General features: G+C 35.7%; 1 protein-coding gene across 9 annotated transcripts in view; it reads left to right on the top strand.

The window, feature by feature from the left end:
- Positions 1 to 10,355: 10,355 nt before the first annotated feature.
- Positions 10,356 to 21,881, top strand: part of LOC131061325 (SPX domain-containing membrane protein At4g22990) — a 103,238-nt gene continuing 91,712 nt past the window's right edge. Inside the window, exons 1-6 of one of the 9 annotated variants that reach the window (XM_057994963.2) lie at positions 10,356 to 10,486; positions 10,571 to 10,701; positions 11,214 to 11,266; positions 11,353 to 11,405; positions 12,263 to 12,451; positions 16,746 to 16,804. In XM_057994963.2, the coding sequence (XP_057850946.2) occupies positions 16,752 to 16,804 (53 nt within the window). In that variant the 5' untranslated portion in view covers positions 10,356 to 10,486; positions 10,571 to 10,701; positions 11,214 to 11,266; ... (1 more) ...; positions 12,263 to 12,451; positions 16,746 to 16,751. The other 8 variants (XM_057994957.2, XM_059213787.1, XM_057994958.2 and 5 more) reach the window with 8 other exon arrangements.

The raw sequence follows: 21,881 nt of genomic DNA, 5'->3' as shown, positions 1-21,881 counted from the left end.
ATGCCTTGACTTGTAAGTAATGAAACCTACTTGGGTGTGACAATTACAGTGGCACTGAAGTTGAATTTTAGATTTTTCACTAGTCATATGATCAACTAGGTGTCTCGAATGAATTAGAGATTTTGTTAATGTGTTTGAGATATAGCAATTGATAGATTTTGGGTTAACAAGTCTAAAACAGTGAAATCACTACCCAACCATAAGTAAAGCGTCATCATAGGGTAATGTTGAAAATGAATGACCTTAGGACCTGAAAGACTTCATGTCTGAATATTTAAGAAGTGGGATGACCCTTGTTTCTCTTGAATGCAAACAAATGATAAACTTGGACAGTTGCCTTGTTTTATTGATGTTGCTATATGCAAATGCAAATTTTTTATGAATGTGATAGTTTTGAAAAAGAAACTATATGTGATGCAGTGCTTTGAATAAAATGAGATGCAATGTGGAAAGAAAATCCTAAACTAACCTATCCCTTATATATAGTATCTTTTAAGGTGCATGTTGTTCATAGGGTCAAAGAGTTTTGTGTAGGTAGTTCATTGGTATTTGTTTGAAGAGTCAGATAAAGATGTCTTTTCCAATAGGATATAAGGACTCAACTAAGTGTACATGTTCAATATCTCCAATGTTGATTTCCTTAGTTTTTGGATTTTGTGGATCATCAGAGGGAAATCTAGCTATGGAACCCCTGAATTCAGCTATAGCCTTATCATTTTCAAAGAAATCCAATTGTGGTAGATCCTCATGCCCCCAATATATCAAGTGTGGGTGTATGAAGAAAATAGATTCTGGTTCCAAAGTTGTGACCACATTGGCATGTGAAAATGGCACACATACAATCATTGATAAATTGTTCTCTGCAATATGATCAGGATTGGTGACATCATTGATAAGAAGTTCATGAAAAACTTGTGTAGAGGGGTTGGGATCATGAGGGGGACTAGGCAAAATGGTAAGTTCACTTGAGAGGGAATCTTGTGAGGAACATGGAGGATTGCGACATAGAGATGAAGGGATGGAGGGATCTTGATTAGGATCTGGAGAAATAATGGGATCTTGCTTAGGATATGAAGGTAAAGGAATACTTTGATCTTGACTTGGAAAGGGATTATTAGGAAGGATGGAAGGGATGTCCTGATCTTGTTTAGGAGGTGGATGTTGGATGGGACTTGAAAGGACACTTTGTTCTTGAGATGAAAGGGTATCATTATGAATGAAATAGAAAGAGCGAGGGATCATTATAAGATTCCTGGTCAGTGGGATCTTGATCAAAAACTGGGTAGGATGGAAGGGTTTGTCCTTGATCTTTATTTGTTCCAGGACTCATTTCTTTCGATTTTGGATCATTGTCTTGATGCAGGGAAGGAGTTTGGATATGTATGGGAGATTCTTGGAAGGTTTCAACACATTGGCTTGATGAGAAATGATTTTGAATGAGACTCTTTGAAGTGGGTTTTCTTGGAATGAAATATATGATGGCATTGGATCTTAAATTTCTGAAGCATGGAAAGGACTAGCATCATGACTTGGATTAGATTGGATTTGTATTATGGATAGCCCTTGGGAGGTTGCGTTATTGGATACAGATGGTGTGGACTTCTCTTGTGTGACTTTAGGATATGAGGATATGGTGGAAGATATGGAGGGTACTTGAGGTGCAAAGTCTTGATGGGAAGAGCCATTGCTAGAGATGGGCAAATGACCTTGTTGCATGATAGGTGACACATTGACCATGTTTGATTGATGTCCAAAAGGTGACATGTTTGTAAATACACTTGAATTCATTTGGGACACCTTGGTGGTGTATTTGAAGACATAGGAGGATCTTCACAGACATGTGTTGTGACTGAAGGCAAAGTTGATTGTGTGTGACTTTGGTAGTGGTTGACTTGCTTACACAATTTATGGTGCTGAGAGTTGTGTTGTTTGTTGCATTGGTTGTTGGACTTGCATTATTGGATATGTTTGTTGTTGATATCAGTTTCTCATGTTTATTTGTGTGAGAATATCCGGTATGTTTGATTTCATAATAAGAGCTCGCACATCAACTGGCTCTAAGTTCATATTGGGACGTTCAAATTTTTGAAATAGTTTGAACATCTAGGATCTACTCTCTTCAATTTTTTTAACATTTTGTTCCAATATCTCTATTTCTTGAGATAGTTTCTCTTCAAGTGGTGGATAAATAGTATGACACTTGTTTGTTCTTGATAAGTTTGATGCATATTTTGGGACATGTATATGTTGGATTGAGATGATTGATTGTTTGGTTGCAATGACATGGTCCCACAAAAGTTGGAAGTTTGATAAGGGTAATGTTGTCTCCTAGAAGTTTGAGAGTTTGTTTCAACCATTGCACTCTATGCCATTTTTTTTTTGGATTTTTGAAGTTTAGGGATGAAATGCAATGCAACTAAGGGATGAAAGTGCAACTTTTTTTTTTAGATTTTGGATTTTGAGAATTTTGAAAAATGGATAAATGCAACTAAGGATGACAAATGCAACCTATGTTTTTTTGAATTTTTTGACAAATTGGATTAAGGAATGACAAGATGAAATCCTAAAGAAAAACAATGCAACGTATGGACTTGGACTAAGGAACAACCTAATTTTGAAGATAACACAAATTGGAGATAATGATTTGACCCTATGTCTTATGAGGATGAAGACTATGCAAGGACTAAAACTGGGATTATGACGAGTATGCAAGGACTTATGCAAAGATTATGACAACTATGCAAGGACTTATGTGAGGATTATGACGAGTGTACAAGGACTATATGTAAAGATTATGACGACTATGCAAGGACTTATGTGAGGACTATGATGACTGTGCAAGGACTATATGCGAAGATTATGATAACTATGCAAGAAGTTATGTGAAGATTATGACGACTGTGCAAGGACTATATGCGACAGATTATGACGATTGTGCAAGGACTATATGCAAAGATTATGACGATTGTGCACAGACTATATGTGAAGATTATGATGACTATGCAAGGGGTTATGTGAAGTTTATGACGATTATATGCAAGGAGTTATGCATATTCTAAGGATGTAAATAAGGATGATAATGAGGACGTAAATGAGGATGATAATAAGGATGTAAACAAAGTCGATAATAAGGACGTAAATGAAGTCGATAATAAGGATGTAAATGAAGTCAATAATAAGGATGTAAATGAAGACTATGCAAGGACTTGTTCTAAGGATGTATATGAGGACTATGCAAGGATGCCTATGGTCACAAGTATGTAAAATTTTGGAGTTTGTAGGACTATTTGATGTTTCAAGGTAGATTTTGTTTCAAGTAATTCTGTTTATAGGACAAGTTTGTTGTATTTCAAATCAGAGAACAGTTGTTTGGAGATAAGTATAGCTGACTGAACCGTGTTTTGACCAACTGCGAGAATTCAAAGATATGCAAAGATAAGGCCTAAAATAGCCCACATACTAACTCAATACTAGTCTGGTACAACGATACATATAAAAGCACAAAAGACAATCTTAGGCTGGCAAGTGGAAAACATTTAATGGCCCCCCTCACAACAAAATACCAAAACAAGATGAACAGATAGAGAGTCTGGCAATGCTGGCTCCACTCCATGACACACACTTCTCGGGTATGCCATTCTCTCTTAACCCGAAGATCTAAAGATCTTATCACCGAGGATTTTTTGTCTCATCATGAAAGGTACATGGAAGTTATCTATGGGGTACGATCCACACACCTGGAACCAATAAACGTGGGATTTGTGCTACTAAGTTGGTTCTTAATGTAATTTTTGAGGGGTCCCGATCCAACGACGAATTCTCAAAGAAAGCCACTTAAGACTTTAGTTAAGCTTATCGGTGCAGGGAAGGACCCCACATACGTCAAATTCACTCAACACTCTAGCTGCCTGACCAGTATATTTATATAGTGGCTCAAAAAACTTGCTCAAGAGTACGCTGGGAGAGATGATATCCCCAACGCATCCCAATCGAAGTACCTTTGTGGGGTGATGAAATCCCCGATCAAAGATACCCCTCACTACTAAAATGAAAAAGTGGGTGTCGTTATCACCTTTCCCTTTCTCCCAAGACCTCGAAGGCGGGTGGAAAGGTAGTTAATGCAACATTAAGTCCACCCCAAACACAATAAAAAGTTCTTTCCCTTTAAAAGAGCAAAGTGTCATTTATTCTATTGATAAGCTTGATTCACGTTCATTTTAAAAATCCACACTTAGGTGTGAGATACACAATTTTAGAACACCAAACTGAAGTGTGAAAGCATGCATGTCAATTTTAACCAGATTTATTTTAAGCCTTTAATTGTAGTGTGAAAGCATGCATGTCCATTTTAACCAGATCTATTTTAAGCCCCAAACTGTAGTGTGAAAGCATGCATGTCCATTTTAACCAGATTCATTTTAAGCCCCAAATTGAAGTGTGAAATTATGCATGTTCATTTTAACTAGATTTATTTTAAGCCCCAAATTGAAGTGTGAAATCATGCATGTTCATTTTAACCAGATTTATTTTAAGCCCCAAATTGAAGTGTGAAAGCATGCATGTTAGTGATTTCTAAAACTATTCAGTAATGATCTGGCCTTCTCTATGATTTCGCCACATGCTGCAAACAGAGAATCAGTAACCCAAGAAAACACACAAAAAATAGAAAACCAAGCTCTTTATTAAACGAATGCGTTATTATACTTGTGCAAATGTGTGATGGGATCTACACGATTACGTAATTCTGAGAGGTCATTTGTGGTAAACTGACATAGCAAATGCGTGAAAATAACAACGAATGTGTAATCTGTTAGCATAAATGTGTGACAATGACAAGACAATTGTGTGATACTATCAAGACCAATGCATGACACTTACAACGAATGCGTGACACTTAAGGTGAATGCGTGACACTTATGGCGAATGCGTAAAAATATTGGCGAATGCGTAAAAATATGATGGCGATTGTGTGACAGATAATGAAAAATCCCACAAAAACACAAACTCAAACCATAAACTAAAAACTATGAATGCGTATTGGTGTCTACACGAATGCGTGAGTCTGTTTATGTGATTGTGTGATTATGTATGCGCAATTGCATGATGATGAGATCCGCCTTTCAAATCCGTACAAAACCTGTGAGAAATCTGAAAATCTGTACGATTTGCAAAAATCACACAGAAAACACAAAGGGTTAATTAGTTGTTGCTTCACGTCGTGTTCACCAAAATGTCTATGCTAAAATTCATCATTAAATTCAACTAGAATCAAAGGGAAATCATGAATCCCTATCTAATGAAAGAATCCTAAACAAAACCAATGAAATAACATAATCAAGCAAATATGAATGTAAAATATTCAATAAAAACTCCCTATTCCATGACTGCATGTAGCTTCCATTTTTCTTCTCCTCTTTGTGGTATGATGACTCTTAGATATTGTGTTGGCAACTTGCAAATGACACAAAGATTCAAAGTTCGTGATTGTTGAAAATGGAGATTGAATGCTAAATTTATAAATTTTTGGGTGAGATTGAATGGAACAAATTGATTAAGAGGTGGAACTCGGGTGAGCTCACATGCTGATTAATAGTTGAACTGCTGATTTGGAGGTGGAACTAAATAGATTGAATAGATTAAATGAGTTAACTGATTGGGAAAAAAGATGATTGAAAGATGAAAAAGAATGATTAGAGGATAATTAATTGATGACAAAGAAAACTTTATTTAGAAAAAGCTAACTAGAAGATAGAAAAAGAATGTTTGGAGAGAATTAAAGAAACTGAAATAGTTAACCGGTTGAAAGCTTTTTGGAAAAAAACAAAGTGGAAGATAGAAATAGAGATTGGAAAGATAATGATTTTAATTAATTAATTTAGCATGTGCTTGCACTTTGACTTTGATTTTCAATTTAATCTTTGCATGGTATTTAATTCAAATATTCAATTTATTTTAAATTCAATTTGTTATCTGAATATATTTAGAACTTGACTTTGATTATCAATTTGATTTTTGAAATCATGGACATGTATTTTAAATTAGAAGAAATATGAAGAATTTGAATTTGAATTTGGAGAATTAATGAAATTAGAAGAAATATGAAATTAAACGAAAATAGAATTTGGAGATTTGGAATTAGAATTAGAAGAATAAACTAGTTCATTAAATAATTTAAAGAAACTATTTAATTATAATTTAGAAATTGAATTTAATTAAATAATAAAGATTATTTAAATTAAAGGAATTAAATCACAATTAATTAAATAATACATATTTAATTAATATTTAGAAAAGGGTTAAATGATTAACTGATTGGAAATAGAGATAGAAATTGAAAATGGATTTATTTAAATATTAAAGATTGTTTAAATTGAAGGATTAAAATCATAATTAATTAAATAATAAAGATTTCATTAACATTAGAAAATGGTTTAAATGATTAAATGATGATAGAATTAAAAATAGAATAATTAGTAATATGATGAGGAAATATGAATAAATAGAAGAATAAGATTAATTAATTTAATTAAATAATTATTTAATCAATTAGAGGAATAATTAGTACATGATCAATGAGATATTTTTAGGTGTCTACATAACTTATTCCTCATAAATTAAATAGTTTTATCAACAAGGACTTTTGTGAAGAGAAAATGACATTAAATCTAACCAAGATATATTCCTCATTATTATTTTTCCTTGGTGAACTCAAAAATGTTTTTGGAGTCATTAGTGAAAGAGCTAGTCTTGCTTAAGAGGGGGTTGAGTTTTTGGTGAGGAAGTCCACTAGTTTATAAGTAGGGGAATTGGTAGTGTTAACAATGAGCCTCAAAGGAATGCCATCCATATGGATGTTGTGTGCACCATAAACTCTACCTAGGTGATCTTTATCTTAGGAATGTGACCTTTTTATTGTTGTCATCAGGGGAATATTGATCAATGACTTCTTTTATGTTTCTAATGATTTTGGATATGGGGTTGCAGTCCAAAGATGTGTAATTTCTACTATTATTCAAGTGGTCAAACATTTTGGAAATATAGTCATGTTTATTCATGATCACGATAGCACCCCCTTTATTTACTTTGGTAATTACAATATCCTTATTACTCAACAATTTTTGAAAACAATTCAACTTTAGGAGTGCCATGCCTATGGGGTTTCGGAGTGTCACAAGGCATTGACTCATTCTAGTTGAATCTCTTTAGCTACATTCATAGGTCTATATGTTTAACAACATTTCCAATTTCAACCATGAGGTTTTAGGTATAGTATTTAAGTTCATAGAAAACCCTAGTCCCTCCCACCTTTTAAAAAGAGAATGTAAGTCAAGGTTTAGGTTTGACATATTAATGACTATTTTATTTTCCTAATCCTCAATCTTGTTAGGAGTGGGAGTTGTAAAAATATTACATAGAATCAAATTTGTCCATAATATTTGAAGTGGATGGTTATTGTGATTCGATGAAAATTGAGAGGATGAAAATAATCAAAGAGGGTGTTTAAATATGAGATTTGAGGGGGTTGAGGAACATAAGCAACTGTTAGTGCCTAGAGTTAGGATGAGTAAGGTTGGTGATAGCTTAAGATAGGTGATGCAATGAATTCCATTGGAGGTGAGTGTTTCATGGTTTAAAACATCCAGTCAACATTGAGAGCATCTGAGATATGAGGGGAGTGGTTAGGAACATTAGTAAGCAACAAAGGAGGGCAAATTGAAGTTTACAATTATTTCTTAGTGTCAATATAGAATGAATCTGATTAAAAGGATTATGCAATTTAGATAAAGAAGTGTTGTAAGAACCATTCAAAATAGTAAAAAAAGTAGCAACAAATAGATCAATTTTTTTTTTGAGACATACTAGTTGCTATAAATTAACATAAGGGGATTTAAAGATTGTTGTTTACATTAAAGGAGCTTGTTGATTGAACCTAAAGAGTTCAACATGAATATATAAAGAGTGAGATTTGTTATTGGTTGATGGGTTAATGTGTAATTTGTTAGCTGGTGTATGTTATAAGAATGAGAGGAGGTAATAAAGGACTACGTCAATTCAAAATATAATGAAGAGGATAAATGAGTAGGAATAGGTGTGGTATTGGGGTTTGATGGGAGTGCCAAAGGCATTTCACTATTGAAAGAGCAAGAGGCAACAAAAAAAATAGTATTAGAAGTTGACAAGTTTAGAGCCACTACTATTGTATTAGCATTAAAGCCTAGATGAAGATGCATCGTTTGGAGTGGAGAGGTGTCTAAGAAGAGGTGCAACCAATAAGAAGGTTGCTAGTTGCTTCTTTTTCTTTGAATCAATACTTTCTTTTTTTGTATTTTTTCCTATAATCTTTTTAGACCCTTGATACATAAAGATTGAGTGAAGATGATAATTCCAAATGTAGGTAACAAAGCTTTGTAGAAATTTCGCTGATCTTTGCCCTTGTGCCTTGATATATATTGATATGATGGTTCCATTTGTTTAAATATAATTGATGTATTGGTCCAAGAGATGATGCAAAATATGATCAAATGATGAGGATTTGGCTATTTTAACATCATTTTAGAAAGGTTAATCTTCAATCCTATTTCAAAGCTTGATCCTCAACTTCTCAAGGAACTATACTTGAAAAATATTTCCCTCCCATAATAGATATCAACAATATTCATAAATTGTTTTGTCCACAATGATGTAGAGAGTTTTTAAATAAAACAAATTATATATTTTTTTGATAGGTAAAACACAGGGGACCTCATCCTCGACATTAACACATGTCCACCTCCTCCTTCAACATCCTTGTTCATGTCCTCCATTTCTTCTTCCTCCTCTCTCTATCCTCCATGGGGTTTGAACCTTTGTGGCAATATTAAGAATACCACGAATTCACCATCACACTACATGGTCAACTTGCAATTAAAATAATATTTTAATTATACTAAAAATTACATTTTTAAAGTACATATTTTGTTGGAGAATGAATATTTTATAATATAAGATTTTGCATAGCAAGGGGTTTAAGGAAGGGTTCCAATGGGGTCCCTATAAGAACTACTTTTGTGGATTGAGAGGCCACCCATGAGAATGATTTCTGTTTTCTACACGATAATTTGGAATCTTGTGGAAGACAATAGGAGCCTCAACTTCTTAGATGTTTGAAACAAGGCGTCTTTGGGGTGGGGCTACAAGAATCTTGTGAACGACAATATGAACCTCTACTTCTTAAATTTTTGATTTAGAGTCTCAACTTCTTAGATGTTTGAAACAAGGTGTCTTTGGGGTGGGGCTACAAGAATCTTATGAAAGACAATATGAACCTCTACTTCTTAAATTTTTGATTTAGAGTCTCAACTTCTTAGATGTTTGAAACAAGGTGTCTTTGAGGCGGGGCTACAAGAATCTTGAAAGACAATATGAACCTCTACTTCTTAAATTTTTAATTGAAAATGTTAGGCTCAATAATTTTTTAGATTTAAGAATATAATTATGAATTTACCATAGGGGAAAGGACCCAGTAGTTGAGCATGTTCCAATTGTTGTGAGGGTTGTTGATACCTTTTGTTCCAAAAATTGAACAAATAAAACCTATTGTTTGAAACAAAAAATATCAATTTTTGTTAGGAAATGTACCAACAGTTGTTAGGAAATGTACCAATAGTTGTTAAGAAATGTACTAATATTGTAAAAAGTAACCAATCAGGTGATGCCACATCGGCTGCACAACTATTGGGGTCTCTTTTGCACGCCTATTGGTCTCACTTTTTTTTGGGGCTGTTTTGGACACCTTGGCAAAAAGCATGCTGATGTGGCATCATATTTGATGATGTGGCCCTGAAACCTTAGTTATAAGCAGGGGACTTGCCAAGTAAGCTGCTGTAAAAAAATCAGAGTGATTCGAAATTTTCAAGTAGGATTTTGAGAAGCGTGAAGTTAGGGTGCACGACTACTGGGTCCTTTCCCCTATTTGTTATAAAAAGTATCATGAGACCATCAACTTTAGCTGACCTATTATTACAAAATCATTCACACCCTACTTATAAAGGCTACGTAATACCTACTGAAATATTTTAAAACGCTCCTATAAGACCACAACCTAATAATTATTAGTTGAGGTAAGAGCGGAGCTTTGATGTCAATCTATTCTGCTTGATTATATTGAAAAAAATAAAATAATATATTAAAACTGCAAGTTCAGGCAGGCATGGCAGTGAACGGGCGTCAAAGGATCGTCGGATTGAAGGTCCGTAGCAGGCTTTAACAGATGGAACTGACACCTAAGTATACCCCACGTGTCGGCCATATAGACGATCCCTAAGCGGCCACGTGCGAGAAAAATAAGAGTCAATGAGACATTCTCTATTTTTAAACTCAAATTTGCTATGCGGATCGGCAAATGACGGAAAGTTTTCTCCCCTTTGATTTACAGACTTGCCATTGTTGTCAAACACTCGCATTCGTTGTATTTATTTGCTTTCGAAGAACCAACATGCGCAATAAGGTCGTCAATCTGATTTGCTTCCGACTTTTTAATTTTTTTTATAATGCCTACAATTTTATTATGACTATTAAATGATGTCTACAGTTTTTTTTCAAGTGCGTGGAGTTCGAATGCGGGAGGCACATGTCTTTCACATATTGTTTACTTGATCAGGGCAAATCAGGATTTTGTACAGAGATTTTGAATTGAAATAAAAATGTTTTTATAGGGACATGGTACGGAATTCGAATTTGGCGTTGTTTGGCGAAGGAAAATGGTTATTGTGTTGTTAATTTTGATCAGTTGTTTTCATTTGGCCTCGTCATTAAGAATCAACAGTTCTTGGTTAGAATATGAGTTGGTGTGCAAAATGCTCTGTCATGTCTATAAATATAGTCTTGCTGTCTGATTATTTTTGTAGCAGGATTGCATATGGCTGAAACTTCAAAGGCTTTTAATCTTGCGGTTAGGCCTCATATTTGAGATTTTATGGTTTCTTGGGGTTTCATAAGATTTGATTTTCACTATTTTGTGCTGTAATCAATATTTTTTGGAGATGCTTTGTATGACAAGCGTAATTTTTTTCTTTTTTCTTTGTAATAGTTCTGTACGCTTTGTTTTTTCTTGAAATATTAAAATTTAGTTGTGATAGCTTTGTAATGTTTGCAGTTCGTTTAAAGAAACAATGGCGGCCTCTGTCACATTGAAATAAATTTTAGTAGTGATAATAGCTTTGTAATGTTTGCAGTTCGCATAAAGAACATTGGCGGGCTTTCTCATATTGAGATGACTCATGTGATGGTGAGATGAAAATGATTTTGTTATTTGGCTGTAGATTCTGCCATTTATCTCTTTCCTTAGTGATAATAGCTTTGAAATGTTTGCAGTTCGCATAAAGAACATTGGCGGGCTTTCTCATATTGAGATCACTCATGTGATGGTGAGATGAAAATGATTTTGTTATTTGGCTGTAGATTCTGCCATTTATCTCTTTCCTGCAGGTTTAAAACAGAGAAATTTATATGCGCAGCAGTATAAACAAATTTTTATGAGCTGTGCTGGTTTTTTAAGTTGAGATATTCTGAGCTTCATTTTTAAAGCTTGAAAGTCATTTTCAGACAGAGAAGAGATCAAAAGATAAAATTAGTGGCCGTGATAAGTTTATCCAGAACATGAAACTCGCGCACACAAAGCATGTAACCGTGCTCAAGATTCCGTCGACCGGTTTGGGGTTGCTCTTAAATTCTGGGCTTGGCTCTGCATTACCACGCAAACTTGTTGTCTAACTTGTAGTGAACTCTACATTCTGTTTATAAGAGATCTTTTCTGGCGTTAAGTGTATTACAATCTGCGACAACTAATCTATTAACCAAACCACGTGTATTGTTCGAGTCCCACGGTTTAATTTTATCCTTATTTTTCGCATCGTTAGGAGTCCGATTTTTTTTCAGTCATTGACCAAATTTGTAGGTACCCTTATTTTGCCGAATGCCTTAGAAGATTCTCCAATTTAGTAAGAGAATGCGTTTGAGTTACAGCAAAATTTTCGGCCATTTACAGCAGCAAAAATATTTTATTTGGGGCAGCTTTCCTTGGATTTTTCTTTTCTGGTTTGTAATCAAGTTTCGTGTTGGCTTAATGTATTTCAATTGCAAAATAAAATCATTTGCTTTTGACATCTCACGCCCTAAATCGTCGTAAGATTGTTATACATTCATGTGAAACAGTAAAACAATTTTTCGCGAGGTAGTGAATGATCGACTGAATGCGTTTTACTTTTGTAATGTGGATGAACAGGCGTAGCGAGGTACGAATCGAATAGTCATCGGATTACTTGAACCTGTTGAATGAAAGTGTATTTTGTGGTAGATCAAAGTTCGACTCACGGGAGAATCTTTAAAAGTTTTTTATCAAGCGGAGAATTCGAGACAAAGCGCGGTGCCAAAAAGTAGTGGTGGGTAAAAAAACCCATAAAATAACAATCAGGTATGCCTCTGACAAATGTCTTGTCTTTTCCTCAAGTTGCTTTAATATCTGTGGTACTCTGTTCCCATTAGCTTTGAAATTTTCCCAGTGCAAAATTTTGAAATAATCCCCTGAATTAAACTACCTTAAATTAACCAAATAAATCTTGTTACTCAGAGCTTCTAATGTTTTTGGTTTCAAATATTTACCATTACAAGTTTCCCCATGGTGACAGGATCTATGTCAGAAAAAAGGTTAAACCTTGTTTTGAGTGAGGTTACAATAAAATCAAATTGAAGCTAAGTATGCACGGAAGATCCGGATTTTGTTTTTTCGTCTGGATTAGCATTACTAGTAAAACGATCCCACTTCAGTTTACAATAAAATTAAACTATAATTAAGTGCCTCACTGAAGATCGGATTTTGGTCTTTTGGTGTGTGTTTATATGTACATGCAAAATGCTCCTACTTCAGTTTATGAGCGTGGCTAGACAGGCAATTTGGTGAAGCGTAGATTTAGGTTAGGCAGCAGGTGAATCAAAGAACTCACTTGTTTGAAGTAGAGGAAAATTTCAAGATGCATATCTATATTTGTTTCTACTCTCTTCTAGATCTTTGCGGAATTGTTGAGCCCTGCTTTGTCTATTATAAGCTAGCGGTAGTTTAACAGCCACATTGGCATATAAGGGTCATTGACTCATTTGTGGACATTGGTAAAATTTCTTTCTTTCTGTATTGTGTTTGCCTGCTATTGAGCAGGAGTTTTGTACTGAATGAATGCTGCGATGATGGATGTCCTAACCTAGTGAAGATCAAAGTTTGGGATCGCTTCAAAGGGAAAGAGGACTTTTATTCAGATCAGTTTTAGCCCTATGAAAAGATTTCACTTTTACATTAATTGTTCTTACACCAGTAGTTGGTGCTGTTGCAGCGTGTAGTGTACTTTTGTTCCAAATGTTCGTGATCTAACATAGAGAGAGGGCTTGTATTCAGATTACCCGTAGCCCTATGATGAGGTTTCATTTCACATTAATATTGTCCTTCCACTGGTTACACTTGGCACTACAAAGCTTGTAGTGTACTCACTTCGTTCGAAGTGTAAATCATCTGAAATCAACTTAGACCATTTAGAACTGCCACTCAAATAGTTCGCATACTTGCTTGGAATTACCATGAATATTCTTGATTTGATTTTCTGGAGGTTTTCTAGATCATGAGATACTATGTTCTTGACTTCCCATCGCTACAGATAAGGATTGGAGATTGCACCGTCCAGATGTTTGATTTGTGTCATTAAGGATTTTGGATGGTAGTGGAGGAACATAATCAATTGTTGTCTGATTTCAAATTTTCGATAATATTGTCGTCGTAACCAGTGTTTGAGCATTTCTATAGAGCCTTCCAAAATTTCAATGCAAGCATTACCTGTGTTTACAATTTTGAAGGTGGCTAATTGTTTTAGTTTATCATATCTTTTCTTCTTTGTGATTCATGAAAGAAGCAATTCAGTGTTAAATTGTACATTGAATTTTTGTACAATAAAGAACCGCAAGCGAATTATGGATCAAATCTATAAGCAACTAGATATACTTTCTGCTATCCTGTCTTGCTTTCTTCTTCCTGATGATGGATCATGCAGTTTGATCTGAAATGTCAAGGAAATAACTCACACAGCTGTTACCAGAAGCATGCACAATAATGTTATGGACTGCGGAAATCATGTCTACAACTGCAAGAGAAGAAAATAAGCAATTTTCTCACAAATAAATAAGCTAATTAGAAGAATAAAAATAAAGTCCTTTAAGCTCAGAGACTGGTATATGCTACTAACAATGATGTATATTACTTCCCTAAATTGAGAATTACAACATCTAGAATGGTTATGTAGTATATATGACTGGTCTAAATTGTGAATTACAATGTTCTCGTTTCCCCTAAGTTCTGTAAACTGGAAATTTTAGGAGATTATGTTTGTGATTTTTTGTTTTCCCAATTTCATAGATTAAATTGCACTTTAGATGGAAGAACTTTACAATTTCCTATAGCAAAATTGGACATGAGGTAGAACAACTTTCCAATTTCCATACAAATAGGAGACAATTTAGAGAAGGGTATCAATTGAGCCCTTATAGCTCATAACTTGGTACAATGCCATAGGTATGCACGACTGCGCTAGATCTTCTGGGATGTAGAAACAGATTTAAATTTGAATATTGATCACAGACTGACAGAAAGATCGCACATGAAGGTTGCTTATAGCAGTAAGCATTACGGATAACAAGGATCAAAAGTTCTTCTAAAAGATTGATATGAGAAAAGGGTAAGTCAATGGCTTTGGATCTAAGAGAACATTCAATAGCATCTTTTGTGCAGAAACTTACTTCTATCATAAAGAGAGAGGAATATGTTGTGGGCCTTATCTTACATAAGGAAATGACTAGAGATCATAATTATTTTTATTCACGCATAGGATGAATCGAAGAAAAGCATATGCCTGGACTAGCTTTAGCTTATTTCGTATTGAGCAAAGCTTGTCTGTCTATACAGTACAAAGAGTTCCATTTAACAATGAAGCTCATTATAAGTTGTTATAGAGTATGCCTGACGTCCTCTTTATTTATTTAGTTTCGTCAAGCAAAGGGGCTGCTTCATAAAGGTTGTCAGCAACAGATCTTTGGAAACAATTTTTGATTTTCTTTGATACTTATCCACAAGGGTGAATTAGAATCTGTGGATTAGCAATTTTTGGTGTGAGTACATATTACAGTTAACAATCATATCATGCTTTCCAATCTGTAAGCCATTTCTGCAATGTAATGGAAAAGAGGAGCTTGCATTTGTGTTAATCATAACACATTTATCAGATCCATTATATTTCTGAGTTTGTCTCCTTATGTTGCTATTCCATTTAGAATGAACTTAATGAAGTGATCTTTGTGATTTGTTATTCCTTATTATTAGCTGCAGTTTTTGAAATATGCTAGTATTGAATGTGTCTGATATTAATTACATGTTCTGATTGCTTTACTGTGTCTGTAACTGTTATTGACGGATTGGGACAGAGGGCATTCTTTTATTAGCCAAATTGTGGATTTTCATTATAAATCTACATCGCTGGTTTGGGTTTGGGGTTCTGGTTCAGCAGTTTTCCCATTTTTCTCCTGGGTTTGTTACAGCTGGTGTTTATATATATATAACACAGCTGATAATTGATAGTTCAATGCCAATTGTCAAAATGGTTTATATTAGTAGCTGCATATGGAAAATTTATACAAATCGTCATACTGTTCAACTTTGAGAGCATCAATGTCGTGTCTGTTACATTAGAAGTTAGAAACTTGAACCAAAAGCACCTTTATTTTAACTTCCACAAGCTGTTTAATGCAATTCCTGTATAGCAGTTTCATGCTCCTCATTCTTGATTGAGACTATAAAAAGCTGTTTGTTAGGGTTTTTTTTTTTAAACATTAGAAGTTGGAAACTTAGAACCAAAAGCGGTGCCAGTACAACTCTCACTAGCTGTACCATGCAATTCCTGTGTAACAATATCATGCCCCTCATTCTTGATTGAGACTATGGAAAGCTGTTTGTTAGGGTTTTTAATATTTTTTAACATTATAAGTTAGAAACTTAGAATCAAAAGCCACACCATACAACTTCTACTAGCTGTACGGTTCATTTTCTGTGCAGGAGTTTCATGCCCCTCATGCTTGAATGAGACTATGGAAAGCTGTTTGTTAGGGTTTTTAATTTCTATTATTTTTAAAAAAATGACAGTTTGGCTGAAATCAAGCCTAATCCACAGGCCTGGGGCAGGACCTTGAATGAATCTGGCCCAGATTCTGTACTTGGTTTGGACTGGTTTGCGTTCAGTGAGGGTTCTTCTGAACCTGGTAACAAAATTAAGAAGTATACTGTAGAATTAAACAGTACCCAAACCCATATAGCTGGGGCTTATCCAGTAGACCTAAGAAGCTGAACCAAAAGGAATACTTAAGTATAGCCTAATAGCCAGACACTCCATAAAGATATAGGGATTGTCTATTTATTATGAAATGATTCTCGAAGATAATTCTGGTATTTGCTTCATTTTTGTATGTTGCAATATACAATTATTCTCTAAATTAGATTCTTGTTTTCACTTTGTTTTGAGCACATAAAGTTGTATTATCTGGCTTCATTTACCCTTGTATCTGTGGTTTCTTCACTTTTTAATGGTCTTAATGTTTCATCGACCTTCGTATTTTTTTTTAATTAATTGTTGAGCTAATGGTGCCATATTTTGTTTTCTTGCATTTTATGTTGCACTGTACAGGACAATATGGTTAATTTTGGGAAGAAGTTGAAGGAGCGACAGTTCCCAGAATGGCAACGGTATGTTCTATTTTAAGCAATGAGTGCCATTTCTTGCAATGCGACTTCTTCTCTGTTCTTTTGTTCTTTATGTTTCTCAAAGTTCTTTAGCCATTGTTAACAGTTAATTCTTTTATACGTTATAACATGACATGGAAACAGTTGCTCATTGTCTTGTTCCTTGCCATTTATTAATCCATAATGACACCTTAAAGTGGTATTGGTTTTCTGATACATTTGAGTTCGGAATTATCAAACAATCTGGGCTTTTGTTTACTGCTTGTTTTTATGTTTTAGCTGGTTGCTTGTCAGGCTTATTGTTTGATTTATATTCATTATGTTAACATCACTATACGCTTGTTGTTTATCGAAATATCACTAATTGTTTTACCAACACATAACTGTTTTTGAATATTGTGCATTCTCTTTGTTTATGCCTGCCTATTGTGCCTTTTGAAATACCTTAAGATCAATGCTCTATTTGTCCTCTTTGTATATCTGATGAAACATCACGATTATTACTAATAATTGTCTGCTGGCCATATTGTGATTCACTGAATGCAAGACGTTATTTCTTCATGGGACTTGAATGACAGTAATGTTGTTTTGTTTTTTTGTTATGTCATTTCTGAGATACTGAATTCTTCTATAATCATCGATTCTGAAAGAAAATCCACACGACTTTGACCACTTTGGATGATGTGAATTTCTACTCACTAAATAAGAACTCTTACATGTTTGGTCTAGGAAACAACCTCTTTATGAGTGGAACATTATGAAGCTGTTCTTCTTTTTAGAGATGTAACTTTTCATTCTACCCCAGTGGAACTATTGCTACATCTTGGTTTTCCCTTTTCCAGAGAAGGCATAATGTATGTTCTATTAAATCAAAGAAGGAGATTCCCAAAACATATACACAACTAAGAATTCCAAAACCATAGGCATCAAAACACAGATTTCAAAGGCATAGTTGTGTTGACGTGTATTTTGTACACTATCAAACACAAAATAAAATACCCAAGGGTACCTTATCCTCTCTTGAGTAAAGCCTCTGAATGCTGAAGATATTGCAAAAAGGATCAATCAAGGTGACTTCAAGGTTCTTCGCTGTAGGATCTCTACGTGTGGATAAGCACCAGTGGTCGTTGTGAATGCTGTTTCTTCAAGGGGTCTTACGCACTTTGAAAGCTGGTCTGTGTTGCTCTCACTCGACTGCAGGAACAGGATTTTTCCTAATACTAACAAATTCTTAAAAAAGATCAAAAGATAGGGTTTTCAAGAGATGAATTCTACTCTAATCCTAAGAATGACTCAATGTAGGCTAGACTTGGTAAGATTCTACCAATTTCAGTATTGCCAAGGGATTACAACCTTACTGGAATTGGTGCGATCTTCTAAGGTGATTAGTGGTTTTCAAATCATCAAGGATTATAGACACTATCATAAAGATACATGCCAATATTTCAATGATAATTGAATGTTCAAGCAATTCCAATATTTCCAGTTGACCACACAAGGCGTCCTTACAATCAGTAAGAAGCTAGTGGTATGGATACGAATCTCACCAAAGATCAAGCATAACACTTAGTCCTTCAAACTTAAATACTACTTCGACTGAGAATGATTCAAGAAGATAAACAACCATGAAGATAGCCACAAGTATTGCAATAAAACACCATAACTTCAATATTTTATTGATCTCAAAGCCAAATGGACAACAATTGTTCAAAATTCTTTCTTCACTACTCAATCTTGCTACACAATAACTTTCTCTCTAAGATCTCTGATCTCTTTCTCTAAAATCTAATCTCATCTAATTTCTAATCTTCTAATCTAATGACAAAATGAAAATGAGTGAGGGTATATATAGCATCCTCAATTACAATGAACGGCCCAGATTGAAAGAAGATCAATGGCTGAGATTCTGACACCTAAACCCTAATTAGGGTTTATTACAAAAAGTTTCCCTTTTAGATGAACATTATTAAATGCATAGCCAAATATTTAATTGGCACAAAAGTCGAGGAAACATAGACCAATGATAATTAAGATGCCACATCATCCTATAACAACCTTTCTTCTAGAACCTTGTTCCCTTTCCTATGCTCTTTCTTAGCATATCCAACGAATCTGGACACAATTCCTTCAATCTCAGCAATGGGAATCTCAGGAAGATTCTTCATTCGTTCCTCCAAGTGAATAACCTGATCGAAGGCAGTGAGGAGAGCCACTTCCCATCCAGGTTCGAGTTCTTTGATCTTCTCAATCAGGAGCATGGTAGCGAACATAAGGTCCCGTTGCTCATCTGTGATGACATTTTCCTCTTTGCAAAAGATGACCTTGATTTTATCCTCCAACTCTTGGATGTCCACTTCTGTCTCAATCTCGATTCGTCGGCCAAGGATGGTACACAATACTTCAAACACTTTATCCTGAATTGGATGGATGACACCTTCAACTTGACTGCATTTTGAGCCGATGTCTTCAAAAAGGACCTCTTTTATCTGGAGCAGAACTGACCACTGTAATAGGTTATGAGATCCTCCATCCATTATCTTTTCCTGTGTCAGGTTCCGTCTTGGTGTTTGCCTTATTACTTGCAGGACAGGAATGATAACATCTCTAGTATGAGCAAAAGCGGCTACAGTAATCAATAAATTATGAATAATCTCAAGGACCTGGATAGCTCGATGGATTGTCTTCATCATCCTTGTCACAAACTCGACGGCTACCGTGTGGGATTTATTAATCCAAGAACTCATAAGCTGAACCAAGCTTTTGACCCTTTCTGCTTCTCCAACTGATTCAAGAGGAAGTGCTTGCATAGGAGATACTGCTGGATCCTGACGTCTCAAGGGCTGATTGAGATGACTAAAGTAGCCTCTCCAAGCACCTCTCTCTCTCTCAAGCCTCTTATTCTTTTCCACTTCTTCCTTGAGTTTGTACTTAAGTGCCTCAAATGAATTGGTTGCCTCATCCATTGCCTGTTCAGTAGTGAGTGGACCAAGCTCAAATGTTTCCACATCATACTCATCTGCAAGAATTTCGTCTTCATACTTGTCCACTACTGGTGTAGCTATTTGCAATTTCCTGGATCCTGCCTCATCTCTGATCATCTTGGACATCTTGGTGGCCTTCTTTTCCGTTACTTCTTGAGAATTTCCTATAAGGCTCTCCAAATCAATCACATTTTCTTCCTCCTCGATCACAATCACCCTTGTCAGTCTCTCCTTCAGCCAATCTGGGATGGCGGATCTAGTCTCTCTAACCTGTATTTCCTTGAGTAGTGGTTCATCTTCTCGGAGAGGAGATGTCGCTTCATCATCATTTCCTTGATCTTCGTGTAGCTCATCAATTTGTAGAGGTTGACTTGATGAATGTTGAGGTGTTTGTCCCTTCTCTGGCTTATCATTCTGTACCATGGATTCCATAGATTCATCAATCTTAGGTACCATCTTCTCTTGACCTTCAGCTTGACTTGCCTTCTTTCCATGTCGAGAAGATGTGCCTGATGGGCGATCTCGATTGGCCTCTTGCTTCTTCTTGGAGGATTCTCTTTTCTCAGGTCTTTCTTTCCTCTTTGCGCCTCTAGGATGAGAAGTGTCTTCACTTACGCCTGCTCCTCCTCCTTCTGGTCTTTCCTCCAAAGTAAAAGTCATTGGTACGTTCTGCTCTCTTAACTTCTGATGTTGTACATCCACCCATCTGCGAGTACATGATAAAACTGGAGCCATCAAAGCTCTCAAGTCTAAAATCTCAGGCTCGTTCCAATCTATCTTCACTCTCTTATCTTCTTTGTCATAGGATGACTGGAGGTATCTGCCGTTGTCCTGGGCTTGATCGGCTACTCTGTAAACCTTACATTTTCTGATGAAATCTAAAGGCAATCTGGAATGCATCTTCCTTTTAACTTCTAAATCATTTGAGAGATTCATCCAAAAGTCTTCCACCTGAAACTCATGTCCGTACTTCCTAGCAACTGTCTCCTCCATATAACCATAAGGATCAAAATTCTCCCGTGGGGCAAAGAAGGTGAATGAATACAAGGCTAATTCCTTCTCTGCATCCTCTGAAGCTTGAGTATTAGGACATACCTCAACTGAATTCCCCAATATGATAGGTACGGGAACTCCATTTCCATGTTTGTGTCTGGATACCTTTGCACAAGCTACCAATTGTTTGGTTACCTCAAGTAAAACTATTCTGTCTGTCGGATATCTTGGCAACATGTAGGGAGGTGAAGGACATCCCTGAACTCTGATGTATGTAAACTTTTGAAACTGGATGAACCATGCACCATACCTCTTCACAAGCTCTTGTGCATCCAGAGATAGTTGATTGTGAATCCCGCCTTGCAATATCCTAGTGATGTTCATTGTGAAGGTATCATTGACTAACTTGTAGTCACTTCCAGGTGGATGATGCAGATGAACATAAGAGTCACAAACTCTCACCTCTTCGGGTCCTCTTCCGATCACACCTCTGTGAGGTAGCCCTGCATACTCGAAACTCCTGATCAAGGCATATATGACATATGAGCTCATGTGGAACGACTTGGTGGGCCTTAGTCTTCTCAACTGCACATCCAGGCTATTGCTAATAATTCTGGCCCAATGAAGCGTTCCTTTTCCTTGGACTATCACTTGAATGGAGAAGAACATCCACTTCTCGAAGTAGAAGGCTTGAGGAGCCCCTGTAACTCGATTGAGCAAAGTTATCAAATCTCTGTACTCCTCCTGGAAATCAATCCTATGTGGTGTGTTAGGAATCTTGTTCAGATGAGGACGACTTTTGAGCAACCAATTCTTGTTGATGAGGTTCAAACAGGTGTCGGGATCATCTTCATACATTGACCTGGCTCCTTCTAAACTTTTGTAAATCATATCTTTATGCTCTGGAAGATGAAGAGCCTCACTTATAGCCTCCTCTGAAAGATAAGCTAAGGTGTTCCCTTCCTTGGATACAATGGATCTCGATTGTGAGTCATAATGGAGTGCACACTCGATCATCAGCTCATGACATTGGACTGCTGGAGGGAATCCTGCCGCCTTGATGATGCCACTTTCAATTATTCTCTTCGCGACAGGTGATGGCTTGC

This window comes from Cryptomeria japonica, chromosome 11 (assembly GCF_030272615.1).
Source record: "Cryptomeria japonica chromosome 11, Sugi_1.0, whole genome shotgun sequence".
NCBI lineage: Eukaryota > Viridiplantae > Streptophyta > Pinopsida > Cupressales > Cupressaceae > Cryptomeria > Cryptomeria japonica.
This window is presented reverse-complemented; position numbering and strand designations above follow the sequence as displayed.